Source organism: Peromyscus maniculatus, chromosome 5, assembly GCF_049852395.1.
Source record: "Peromyscus maniculatus bairdii isolate BWxNUB_F1_BW_parent chromosome 5, HU_Pman_BW_mat_3.1, whole genome shotgun sequence".
In the NCBI taxonomy this organism is placed as follows: Eukaryota; Metazoa; Chordata; class Mammalia; order Rodentia; family Cricetidae; genus Peromyscus; species Peromyscus maniculatus.
The window spans coordinates 135381553-135395497 of record NC_134856.1 but is presented as its reverse complement, the minus strand read 5'-3'; the positions used below and the strand labels follow the sequence as shown (position 1 = coordinate 135395497).

General features: G+C 43.0%; 1 protein-coding gene across 5 annotated transcripts in view; it reads right to left on the bottom strand.

Moving 5' to 3' along the window:
* The window catches only part of Simc1 (SUMO interacting motifs containing 1), a 34980-nt gene that overhangs the window by 1662 nt on the left and 19373 nt on the right, over positions 1-13945 (bottom strand). For 4 of the 5 annotated variants that reach the window (XM_076573352.1, XM_076573350.1, XM_076573351.1 and 1 more), the window contains 5 exons: positions 12778-12932; positions 9426-9578; positions 7695-7823; positions 3719-3875; positions 3484-3568 (listed from right to left, as the gene is read on the bottom strand). In XM_076573352.1, the coding sequence (XP_076429467.1) occupies positions 3484-3568; positions 3719-3875; positions 7695-7823; positions 9426-9578; positions 12778-12932 (679 nt within the window). The remainder of the gene's footprint in view (positions 1-3483; positions 3569-3718; positions 3876-7694; positions 7824-9425; positions 9579-12777; positions 12933-13945) is intronic. The other variant, XM_076573353.1, reaches the window with a different exon arrangement.

The following is a 13945-nucleotide window of genomic DNA, read 5'->3' as shown; positions in this document are numbered from 1 at the left end:
ATGGCCTGAAACTGCACCCTTTGACATCTAGTTATAAGGACTGGGGTACAGTTAAGTGGAAGGTGCATGTCTAGCATGCAGGAGGCTTGGGTTCACTCTCTAGCACTACAACCCCAGACCCCTGAAGTTTTAGATGTAAGAGTATGAAACAGAAAAGACTTGTCTGCCCCCAGACAGGCAGGCTGAAATTTAGATACTGGTGAGAAAATTTACTACTTTTTCTCATACAAGAATAATCAATTCTAAGTTACAGATCACCAGCATTGTAGTGAAGAAGTGAACCTAGAAGCCTATGTGTAGCTCACCCTATAGTCCAGGATTTAGGAGGCCAAGGCAGGAGGATGGCCATGAGTTCAGGGCCAGCTTAGGCTAGAGACAGACTAAGTTAGTGCTAGTATTTAAAGAATGTCCTGCACAACATTCTTGTTTCCAGGGCTGAGCAGGTCATGAGGTCTCTTTACTTTCTATGTGACATCACTGAGTTAAAGTCACTCTCAACATAAGCATGGGCAAGTAAAATTTCCTCATTACTATGTGAGGATAATCTACAGATACCATGATCAATAACGCAGCATGTATTTCCCAAGATCAAGGACATTTACTATTGTAACCTGGTGTAATTAATGAGAACAATATCAACACAATGTATCACACTTCAGATTCCCAGCTGTGCCTTTCATTTTTGTAGTCCTGGGACTAAACACGTGGCCTTGCATGTGCTAGGCCAGCGCTTTATTGCTGATCCTCAGCCCTCCAATGCCACCTTTTTTTCTAATTTAGAATCCTGTCTAGGATCACACGTTATATTTAGCACTTACATGCTTTAGCTGCTCTTTAGTTGAGAACAGTACTTTTGAAAGAAAGGGACAGACCATTCATTTATAAATGGTTTCTGTCCCAGCAAGTTTAAAATCAACTTGATTTGGGAGGAGGAACTCTGAATTGAGAAAATGCCTCTGTAAGATTGGACGGTATGGGCAGGCTCCTGGGTGTTGTGAGGACACAGGGTGAAGCCAGGCATGGTGTCACACACCTCTAATCCCAGCCCTTGCAGGTGGATCTCTAAATTAGAGTCCAGTCCAGTCTACAAAGCAGAGTTCCAGGACAGCCAGGGCTGTTACACAGAGAAACTCTGGTGGTTGGGGGAGGCTGAGTAAGGTAGGGGAAGCATGTCGGCGGCGGCAGCAGCAGCACTCCTCCATGGCCTCTGCTTCAGTTCCTGTTTCCCAGTTCCCCTGGATGATGGACTGTGATAGGAGGCATAAGTGAAATCAGCCCTTTCCTCCCCAAGCTGCTATTGGTCATGGAGTTCTATCCTATCCCAGCAACAGAAACCCTGACTAGGACAGCCAAGCTATGGAAACAACAGCATTTGAGGCTGTGTTCTCCATCCAACATGTCCAGGGGAAATGCCCCGTTTTTCCCCCGTGATGTTACTATTTTTGGTCAGTCGTGGTGGTGTACTCCTGTAAACCTAGCAACCGGGGAGCTTGAGGTCGGAGAACCTGGGATTCATAGTAGGTCTCAGACCATCCTGAAATACAAAACAAAGTCCAATCTCAAAAAAGAAAAAAAAATGTACTTAGTACTGTGTTTACAAACTTCCTTAGTGACAAGGTCTGTATTGCAGGCTGGCCTTAACTTGCTAAGTAGCCAAAGGTGACCTTGAATTTCTGATTCTCCTAGAATTCTCCAACTGAATGCTAGTTTATGCTGTGCTGGGACTGAATCCAGGGCTTCATGAATGCTTGGAAAGTACTCAGCCAACTGAGCTATCGTCCTAGTCTTTCTAATCATTTATTAATTTGTCATTTCTTCAGATTTACCAAGGTCCTCAATAATCCCTAGTGAAATCATTCTTACTTGATGAAGTTATTCAACCATGATTTTTGCCAGCATGTGCAGCCTGCATGCTACCCAGTCTAACTCTCCCAGCAACTCTGAACAGCACTATTTCATAGACTTGAAGGTTTCCCTGTCCGCAGCACTGGGGATTGAACTCAGGGACTCACACATTCAAGGCAAATGCTCTAACCCTGAGCTACAATCCTATCCATTTTAAAGATGTCCATCTTGCTGCAGATATGCTCTAGAGTTGTACTTTACTGACAGCTGTTTCTAATATTGCTAGTCTGTGAACATCTGACTCAACAAAGGTGCTAGAGAAGTCAGGGTTCTTATGATAGGATGTTTTTTGCTTATCCACAGAACCTCATAACTAGGAGGACCACTGTATTACCATCAGCTGTAACAAAATAAGAACATTTTCTCATCACAGTGATTCTAGCTATGCTCCCTGTACTTGTAATCAAGGAATGATGCTTTAAATTTTTGATTTTGTTATTATTATTGGTTTTTTTGAGAGAGGGTTTCACTGTGTAGCCCTAACTGTCCTAGAACATACTCTGTAGACCAGGCTAGCCTCTAATTCACAGAGATCCACCTGCCTCTGCCTCCTGAGTGTGGGATTAAAGGTATGCACCACCTGGTGTGGAACAACCCTTTCTACACTATGAATATGTATTACTCTCATTGGTTAATAAAAAGTTGACAGGCTGGTAGCTGGGCAGGAAGTTAGGCAGGAAAGCCAAACTGAGAAGGATGGGAAGGAGGGCAGAGTCAGGGAAGATGCCAGCCAGCTGCCCAGGAAGCAAGACATGCTAGAGGACAGGAAAGCCATGAGCCACGTGGCAATACAAAGATTAATAGAAATGGGTTAATTTAAGTTGTAAGAGCTAGTTAGTAACAAGCCTGAGCTATCTGCCGAGCATTTATTTAATATAAGCCTCTGTGTGGTAATTTGGGAAGCAGCTGCCGGGTATTTGGGAGCAGGAGGTCAGGACAAGGAATGTCCGATTATACCACCTGTCTTCTTGTTTCTATTCCCCACCCCTCCCTGAGGCAGGGTTTCTCTGTGTAGTTTTGGTGCCTGTCCTGGATATCACTCTGTATCTCAGGATGGCCTCCAACTCACAGAGATCCGCCTGGCTCTGCCTCCCGAGTGCTGGTGTTAAAGGCGTGCACCACCACCGCTCAGCTCGTTTCTATTTTTAAAAGTTAAATTTACTTATTTTTATTTTATGCATTGATGTTTTGCTTGCATCTCTATTAGCACATATTGCTATGCCTATAGAAGACAGAAGAGGGCACTGGGTGTCCTGGAATTGGAGTTACAGTTGTTAGTTACCACGTGGGAGCTAGGAATCGAACCTGGGTCCTCTATAGGAACAGCAAGTGCTCTTAATCGTTAATAATATCAGCTGGAAAAAAAATAATATCAGCTGGAAAGATGGCTTATTACTTTTTTTGAGACACACTATTACTATGTAGCCTTCAACTCTTCATCCTTCTGCCTCATTTTCCTGGGTGCTGGGATTACACCAGTGTCACCAACAAGTGAGAATGATCTGGGAAACTGTCCTTTATGTAACGTCACTGTGAGACTTCTCACAGGACCTCCTCTTGTGAGCAAGTGCCCCTTACCTCTCAGCACATGCTGATAACTGGACAGCAGGAACTGCAGATGCTCAACCAGCTCATCCCATGTCTGCCACTGGGCTTTATCTGACTGCAGAGATAGTAAAAGCAGCAGGTAATGAATGCTTGCCCAGTTAAAGGTCCCAGTTACAGCACAGTTTCCAAAGCTCTTCCATGATGCCCAAACAGCAGGATTAGGGAAAGTGCTCTGGGCGAGGAACTGAAGCAGAAAGGAAAGTACCTGACACTTGAGCAGTGATGTGGAGTTGTTCAGAAAGTAGAGGGCCTGGGCCAGAGACAAGGGAAGCCGGGTAGGTGTCTCACAACTGTGGAGGAATATGATCTCTAACACTTTGCAGCGCAGAAGATGGCTTTCCATAGTAGTAAAGAACATCTCCCTGTGTGGAGAGGAGGGAGTTAGACAGAAGTCCATTCAAAAAGCACATGGCACGGTGTGCCCTGAGTGTTCTGACATAATGGATGCTAGCATTCAGGCATCTGCACTGGCCTGCCCTGTGGGTCCTAACAGAATATAACCTTGCTATGTTTCCTCATAAAAGGTGGGCCTTGTACACCTCGTGTGTGTGTGTGTGTGTGTGTGTGTGTGTGTGTGTGTGTGTGTGTGTGTGCGTGTGCGCGCGCGAGCGTGCGTCTGTCCTTGTCCCTGCCCCCTTCTCTGCCCTTCTCTTTCCCCTTCCCCTCAATAAACCTCCTACACGGGCCCTGTTGTATGGTATGACTCCTTCCTACCCTTTTTAAAATACAACAATGGAGGTCTACAAAACCACATGCTGTAGACAGAAATGCATTTGTTCATGAAGTAGTAACTTACAGGATGAGGGGACAGTCTGACATTTGAAAAATAAAAGGTATCCTGGTGTACACCCAGGGAGGGAGGCAAGGGAGGAGCTAGAGGCCGGCCAGTCATGGACTGAACTCAGGGCCTGTGCTTCAGTATGTTGTCTACCACTGAGATGGACCCTTTGACCTAAAGTTCCTAAGGCTTTTCATCAGAGATGATATACTCGAGGTAAGCAGAACATCTTTAAAATACATAAAGTACTTAGCAAATTAGGAACTGTATTCAGCAAAAATAGTGAAATAAAAACAAAATCAAGATAAATAAAACAATATAGCAAGCCAGGCATGGTGGCGTACACCTTTAATCCTAGCACTCGAGTCAGAGGCAGGAGGAGCTCTGTGAGTTTAAGGCCAGCCTGGTCTACAAATCTAGTTCCAGGACAGTCAGAGCGGTTATGCACAGAAACCCCGTTTCACCCCACTCCAAACAACAACAGTGTAGCTAGGTTGCTTCTCTTGCCTCAGGCTTGAGAGTTGAGATCACTGGCTTCAAACACCAGGCCCAGCTCTCATTTGTTTTTTATTTCACAATATATCCTGGAAATCAGTTAATAGAAATTTCCTTATTTACATAGCTACATAATGTTCCTTCATATAATAGGTATTTATCCTAGCCTGTGTATGGGCATTGGTTGTTCCCAATATTTTGCAATTGTAAATATCACTGTAGTAAATATCCTCATGCACATGTTTCATTATTTATCCCAGCACTCAGGAGGCAGAGGCCAGCAGATCTCTGAGTTCAAGGCCAGGCTGGTCTCTAGGGATACACAGAGAAACCCTGTCTCGAAAAACAAACCAACAAAAAAAGGTAAACTCTAGAATGCACATGTAGTTCTGTCAGACACTGCCAAATATGCCTACATTTCTCTCTAAGGCTCACATCATTTGTATCCTCATAAGCAATGAACAAACACCTGTTTTCTCATAACCTCCTTAATAGAGAATATTATTGGTCTTTAAGTTTTTTACTGTGTGGGTAGGTAAGAAATGGCATCTTGGTGTAGTTTTTACTTTTTAAAAATATGAAATTGAACATCAAAGGAGAATAAAATTACAGATTATTATCCTTTATAAACATAGATGTAAAAACCTTAAATATTAGCAACATGAATTCATCAGTATCAACATATTAAAAGGATAGCATGCACTGGGTTGTGGTGCACACTTTTAATTCCAGCACTTGGGAGGCAGAGGCAGACAAATTCCTTTGAGTTTGAGGCCCACCTAGTCTACAGTGCTAGTTCTAAGACAGCCAGGGCTATACAGAGAAATCCTATCTAACCACCCCACCTCAAAAAAAAAAAAACAAAAAAAAACAAAAACAAAAAACAAAAAACAAAAAACAAAACCCAAACCAAACCAAACCAAACCAAAAAAACCCAACCAACCAACCGAAAGAAATGACAGCATGCAACCAAGTAGGGTTTTGATTCCTGGCATGTAAAGCTAATTAAACTTTATTTTTATTTATTTATTTTTTTTAAAGATTTATTTATTTATTATGTATACAGAAGAGGGTACCAGATCTCATTAGAGATGATTGTGAGCCATCATGTGTATGGTGATATTTTATTTGTATTAAAATGTTATTTGTATGTTAATAAATAAAGTTGCCCAGGGGTCAGAGCTATTAGCAAGCCATAGGAAAGCAGGGCAGTGGTGGCGTACGCTTGTAATCCCAGCACTTGGTAGGCAGAGCTAGGTAAGTCTTTGTGTGTTCAGGGATACAGCCAGTATTGGATACACATGCCTTTAATCTCAATACCAACCTGAGAAAAACTGGAGGTCTGTACAGACAGGCCGTGACGAGGCAGTCATGTGGTTGGGTTTACAACCAATGAGAAGGCAGAACAGAAAGTCTATATAAAGACTTTAACACAGGAAGTAGCTTTGGTTTGGAGAGTTAGGACCACCGCAGGAGGAAGGGTAAGGTTTTAGCTCTTAGCTCTGACCTCTTGGCTTTCTTCTTTGCATTGGTTCTGTGTTTCTTATTTAATAAGACTGTTGGTTACATCTACACATGTGGGTGCTGGGAATTGAACTCAGGACCTCTGGAAGAGCAGTCAGTGCTCTTAACCTCTGAGCTATCCCTCCAGCCAGCCCCTAATTAGACTTTAAGAAATTAATTAGTATAATTCCCCACATGAAGAGAAGAGGAAAAATTATGATTATCTTTAATAAATGCTGAAATCCTCCATATTTATTCTTTAGAAAAGTACTAGTCAAGTAGAAACAGAACTTCTCAGTCTGACAACAGATGCCTACAGACATCTCTAACTTACATGGAATGCTCAAGACTAAATGGTTCCCTGAGATGAGGAATGAGGCAAGGATGTCTGCTCTCACCATCTCTCTAACACTCTACTTGGAAGTCTTGGTGGAGTAAGGCAAGAGAAACAGGCAAAGTCCTACAGACTGGAAGGGAGGATGTCAACCTCCGTCTGCTGACGTGAGTGTATGGAGAGAGGACTAAGAAAATCGCAAAGAGACAAAAAGTCCTATTGAATAGGTGAACTTGTCAAGTTTGCAAGATTTTCTTTTTTAAACATTAAGGAAACCATCTTCCATCTTAATTTTTTTTTTACATTTCTTATTAATTTTGTCTGTGTCTGTCTTCATGCCATGGCATGTGGGTGGAAGTCATAGGACATCGTGTTGGGACTCAGTTCTTTCCTTCCTCTGTGCGGGCCCCAGTAATTGAACTCACACTGGCAGGCTTGGCAGCAGGTACCTTTCTTTACCTACTGAGCCATCCCCCCAAGGCTGCAGGATCTCATACTACCAGCAAGCCACTGGGAAATGACAGGTCAGCATTTGTCAGGACTCATGAGTACTACCTGTGTAAACCTGTGGAGTTTAACAGTTAAAAAAAAGATAACTGCAAATTATACCTGAATTAATAATGAATCAAAGTAAACGGTACTTCATGTATCTTGTAGTATAATTTGGGTGGGTGGCCAATTTACCCCTTCTGAGAAAAACTTAGTGTTAGCTTTTATTTATTTTTGTTTATTCCAAGTCTAAGCTTGAAGGATGACTTGTTAATCAAATTGCTATGGGAGATTCAGGATGCCTTGACAGTGTCCTGCTTCTTCCCAAGGAATTATGCCTTGACTGCACATCGATTATTTGGGAACCTCCTCCTTTCATCTCAAAGACATAAGTAGTTCTCCTACCCCTTTTATCCTTTTTCAATTAGTTTGTGTTTTTTTTTTTTTTTTTTTTCTTAAAATTCTGTTTCTGGCAGGCAGAGATTTCAAAAAAAAAGTTAATTTAAAAAAAATAGCTTTTTAGTTCTCCTTTTAATGGAGAAATCAACCCAAACTAAAACAAACCAATCCCACTAAACTTACCTCTGACTTCTCTCAGGGATGTCCAGCACAAACCCAAACATCATCTCAGCTATTTTATTGGAGCTGCAGGTAGGAGTCCTGTCCACCTCCACAGCAATGGACAACATCCTCTGAAGCTGACACACAACTCTGGATCCAGAGCACAGGATACAAGTGAGTGGGAAGACTTGGTAAGAGGCTTCCTGAAGCTGGGGGTCCCCACCAGTGTATCCCAAGAACAGACTGCTGGGTGTGCAGGTGCATGCCTTTAATTCCAGCACTCAGAAAACCTCTAAGTTCAAAGCCAGCCTGGTCTACACAGTGAATTTCAGGCCAACCAGGGTTACATGGTTAGACTCTCTCACAAACAAAACAAAACAAAACAAAACCAACAAGCAAACAGCAACAACACAAGGACAGAGACTATTAGAGGGTCAGCAAACACACAACAGGCCAGGCAAGGAGAGTAATCAAGTTATTAGCTCACTGAGAATTCATCCATCTGAATCCCTTTGCCAGATCATATGTGAACCTGTCATAATTTGAGGGTGAACTACATAAGCAGAAGCACACAATCTTAAGGGTCTAGAGAACTTAAGACACTGTAATGTCCCTACTTTGTAAATGAAGAAACAGGTCCAAAGTGACTAACTTTATTTTAATTTCTTTGTTATGGGAGAAGACAAGCATCTGCCATTAAATTTTCAAAAATTTTAAATTAATTACTTTTATGTATGAATATTTTTCAGGCAAGTATGTCTACATGCCACATACTGCCTGGTATCCTTACAGGTCAAGAGGGCTCTAAATCCCCTGCAACTGGAGTTACAAGTGGTTGTAAGCCACCATGTGGGTGCTGGGAATTGAACTGGGTGGGTACTCTGGAAGAGCAGCCAGTGCTCTTGACTGCTGAGCCATCTCTCTAGCCCTACCAGGTAATTTTCCTATTCCTGGTTTCTTTATGACACAGTAGTTCTTACCAAGACTACTTTCAGAATGTCCACCATTGGACTTTCACCTTCTCTCCCTTCAGACACAAATATGGGAGAGAGGCAGAGACGTGGCTGGGAAGCTAGGGCAACACTTCAGAAGGGTGAGTCTGGCTTACTAGTCATTTAAATAGGTATTTGATGGAAGGGCATTTTTTTCAGAGGAAACGGCAGACAGTGGCAAATAATGGACAGATTCTGGCCTACAATGAGAGGTTTATAAGTTACTATGTTGTCTCTGTCCAAGTCTAATCACGTTTGTTTTTTTTAAACATGAGGACAGTTTTATTAGAGTTTGAGAGAAAACAACAGGACAGGCAAGCTAGAAGTCTTGAGCAGCTGGGAGGTAGGAGATGGATCAGACTAGAAGTCAAGGAGCAGGAAGGGGGTGTCCCCAAAGGGAGCAGGTGCCCGGTGTCGGGCAAAGCAGGCTCAGGACTTTGGTTAGTGTCCACAAAAGGGAGCTGGAAAGGGGGAAGTGACACTGAATGAGAACTGGAAGGTGCAGGCATGGAGGCTTAGCAGTGAGGACCTGTAAGCAGCAGCCCTCCCTCCCTTTCTGCTGGTGAAATCCAGGTCCTAAAGCACGCCACACAAGGATCCTATCATCATTACACTCCTAGTCCAGACTAAGTCCTTAGTGAGAATCAGCCTGTGTTACAGAGGTTGGTAATCTGGGGCAAGCTGCTCTTTGGGACTGGTCCTACTCTTTAAATACCAACTCTTCGCAGCCCTGGAAGACAGCTCCTTGTTTGCTCCTTACAGCTGATTGGTGTTCCTGGTCAGGTTAGGCTGGGGAGACAAGTGGTCACTGCTAGCTTTCAAGACTCCTGCTCCTGAAGAGGTCTGAGTCCCATCTGGGGGCTGTGTTAATTCATTTTCAGTCACTGCTTTGACCAGCCACTTGATAACATCTCTGGAACACAGAAGAGGCGAGAAAGAAAAGGTTTGCACTGCTCTTGCACCTATAGTGTTCAGACCTGCATCTTACACTGGACTCCCAGACCAGGAGGTCCCTCCAAAGGCAGCCAAGGACCTTCAGGTGTGTTTTTTTTTTTGTTTTTTTTTTTTTAATTTTTGGTTTTTTGAGACAGGGTTTCTCTGTGTAGCCTGAAACTCTCTCTGTAGACCAGGCTGACCTCTAACTCACAGAGATCTTCCTGCTCTGCCTCCCGAGCACTGGGACTAAAAGTGTGCACCACCACTGCTCGGCTATTTTCAAAATTTAAATAAGTCTAATGAAAATCACACATTTAACTGCAGCCTGATTATAAAAGCAAACTGACATACAAACATTTTTCTTTTTTCTTCTTTTGTGGTACTGGAGACTGAGCCTAGGACCTTGTGTATGCATGCCAGCCAAGCATTCTACTACAGGGCTGTACCTCTAGCCTTCAACACTTTCCTTGAAGTTATTATATATTAGTTGCGTTTTACCATTGTGTGGTAAATTTCGGACAGAAATACCTTAAGGGAGGAAGGCTTTATCTCAGCTCACAGTTTTAGAGGGTTCAGCCAATGGGTGCTTGGACCTGTGTAGTCAGGCAGAACATCCTGGAAGGGGAGCATGGGGCAGAGGCTGTTCTTCACTTCTTAGTAGATAAAAAACAGAAAAGGGGAATGTAGGAAGTGGCCAGTATGAGTATGTGACCCTGCTTCCCCCAATCAGTATACTATGAATTCATAAAGGAATTAACACATTCATTAGGGCAGAGCCCCCAAGATAACTATCTCTGGAAACACCATCACAGCCCACTGAGGTGTGCTTTACTAGTCCATTCAACTGGACAATCAAAAGTGGCTACCATAAATAGTAATTACAGAAAAGCACCTCTGGGGCAAAGATGACTTTCTGACCAGCCATCCTACCTAGAGGTGGAAAGCAGGACTAGGTGAGAGGTGGGTCATCTATGAAGGCAAGAACTAGGACTGAAGGATGTGCAGTTGGACATACTTCACATGGGGCTCAGGCGCTATCAGTAAGGCAGAAACAGCTCATATCTTTAAGATTTATTTTGTTGTTTTTTTTGTTTCTGTTTTCCAGACAGGGTTTTTCTTGGTAGCCCTGGCTGTCCTGGAACTTGCTTTGTAGACCAGGCTGGCCTCAAACTCAGAGATCTACCTGCCTCTGCCTCCCAAGTGCTTAAAGGCATGCTCCACCACTGCTCAGCCCTAAAATTTATTTTGATGATTACTAATTGCTTAAGTAACCAAGTTTAAAAAAGTTGTATTGAATACACACACTTAATTGTTTCCCTCCTAAAACCACAATAATACTAGAGAAAATAAAATTGTAAAGTACTGATTTGGGTGCAGTGGCACACACGTTTAATCCCAGCACTCAGGAGGTAGAGGCAGGCAGATCCAGCTGGTCTACACAGTGAGTTCCAGGCCAGCCAGGGCTACATAGAGAAACCATGTCTTAAAAAACCAACAACAGGGGCTGGAGAGATGGCTCAAAGGTTAAGAGCACTGATTGCTCTTCCAAAGGTCCTGAGTTCAATTCCCAGCAACCACATGGTGGCTCACAACCATCTGTAATGAGATCTGGTGCCCTCTTCTGGCCTGCAGCCATACATGCAGGCAGAACACTGTATACATAATAAATAAATAAATCTTTAAAAAAAAAAAACAAACCAACAACAGCCAGGCGGTGGTGGTGCATGCCTTTAATCCCAGCACTTGGGAGGCAGAGGCAGGTGGATCTCTGTGAGTTTGAGGCCAGCCTGGGCTACAGAGCAAGATCCAGGAAAGGTGCAAAACTACACAGAGAAACCCTGTCTCGAAAAACCAAAAAAAAAAAAAAAAAAGGAATCAGAGACCCAAATAACCAAAACAACCCCCCCCCACTCCCCTGCCAAAGGCAACTAACTTAGGGAAAACAGATGTTATGATGTTATGCAGAAAATCAGATAACAATTACCAAAGATAAGAGATGTATGAGCACTAGCCCCTCTTTTATTTTTCTCTATAAATTATTACTGACAGCTTTATTTTTTTAATCTTAGGTGTTTGCTCATTTTATCTGTATGTATGTCTGTGTACCACATATGTATGTGCCTGGTATCCATGGAGGCTAGAAGGTGGTGTCCTATCTTCTAGAACTGGAGTTATTTATGTTTTTCAGTTGCCATGTGGATACCAGGAATTGAACCCAGGCCCTTTAGAAGGGTAGCCAGTGTGTTCCTAACCACTGAGCCATGTCTCCAGCCCTGCTTTTGATTTTTATATATGTGCTTTGCATGTATACCTTTGTGACAGAAGAGGGCATCAGATCCCATTATAGATGGTTGTGAGCCACCATGTGGTTGCTGGGAATTGAACTCAGGACCTCTGGGAAGAACAGCCAGTGCTCTTAACCTCTGAGACATCTCTCCAGCCCTGCTTCTGATTTCTTAACAGCACTTCTGACAGCTAGAAGACAGTTTCTGCAAAGTTCTGCACAAAATTTATTTCTAAATATCTAAACTAAACTAAAAGTAATCAGCCTACTTATTAGTCAATACACAAGAGAAAAAAGATTTTCAGACATATGAGATCTCAAAACTTTTACTTTCCATATAATCTTCAGAATAAGGGAGTAATCCCCACTACTTAGACACATGTTCAGTCCAGTTCTTTTGATTGTCCACAGTTTTGTTATTGATCCAATTTATGGTATTTAGCAATGAGGAAAATCTCATGCCCTTGTAGTCTCTGGGTTCATGAGTGACTGAGAACACTAGTAGAGAGAACTTCCTAAAACAACTATGCCTCACCGTCACAAAAGCTCTTCTCTAATGTTGGTCCAATCTACTGATGAATTCAAAATCTGAGTAGACTGTTGGGAGAAAGTCAAACTGTGGAAGGGGAGAGCCTAGCTGGAAAAGTGCATCACTGGGGATAGGGACTTGGGAATGCATGCTGCTTTGGCCCCTTCCTTTACTAATCTCCTTTGCTTCCTGGCTGCCATGAGTTGAATAGCTCCTGCTACGACAGATGAAAACCCCCAAAGTGATGACCTTAAATAAATCCCCTTTCCTTGACTTTTCACACACTGTCAGTGATGAACTAACACATCTGTCACACACTACAGTCCCTGTTCTTGTCATATCAGAGGGCTAACAGCTCATTACCTGACATTGTGGGGCTGTTTGTCACACGAAAGAACAGTGTTTGCAATGGATTGCTGGAGGTGCTGCCGCTGTCTCCTCAAGATCTGCTGGAAGTCATCTTCCAGGGTTTGTACTACATAACGTAGAAAGAGGATTCGTCCTGGCAGAGTCTGTCCCTGTGGAAGAATGAGTAAGTCAGGCTTGCTTCTCAGTCTCTTGAAGAAAGGAAACCATAGGCTGTCATAACCCAAAGTCCAAGAAAATGCCATGAGTCAGAAAGTCTGTCTATCAAAGAGAGGGTTGTGGGAGACAGCAGGTACTCTGAGTCACAGCAATAGAAACTACCAACTGCTTTGTAGAGTGCTGGACCATTTGCATTCTCACCAGCAACGACACAGACTCATTCCTCACAGTCTTGCCTAAAAATGTAAAATAGATACTATATCAAATTTCTATCTTAGCCCTTTTAAAATAGTGCTAGAGTTTGAATGTGTGTCCTCTACAGGCTCATGTTTTGGAGGATAACACCTCAGCTGGTGTTCTTTTAGGAGCTTTGGCACCTTAGGAGATGAGGCCTAGGTGGATTGAAACAGGTCACTGGGAGCATGCCTTGAAAGGACGCATCTTGACCCAGCCCTTTCTCCTGCTGTTTGAATGCTTTTAAGTGAAATGATTTCCCTTCACTGCCACCCTTCTACTGGGATGTTTGACTCATTACAGTTTGGACTGAAATTTGAGACCAAAAGCCCAAATAAATCTGCCCTTTAAAATTCTTTCAAGTATTTGTCACTGTGAGGACAATCCTGATACACTAGCAGCTTATTCATAGTCATGCACAAGGATCCAAAAATCGGTCATCCTGCAAAATGGAGCTGCACTGAGATAAAAATTCTTCAATGGAATGTCCCAGAATGCCTTTAGTATCCAACTTCCTCCAACTAGTACCAACCTCCTCTAATGCCATCCACTATGAAACCACCAATGGACTAAAAGCCCTCATTCAGTCACCCTTTGTTTTGTTTTGATACAGGGTTTCTGTGTATTGCTGTCCTGGAACTCACTCTGTAGACCAGGCTAGCCTTGAACTCAAAGATCCACCTGCCTCCCCAATGCTGGGATTAAAGATACACACCACCTCTGTCCTCTATTCAGTCACCTTTTATCTACAAGCTGGGGACAAAGCCTTTAA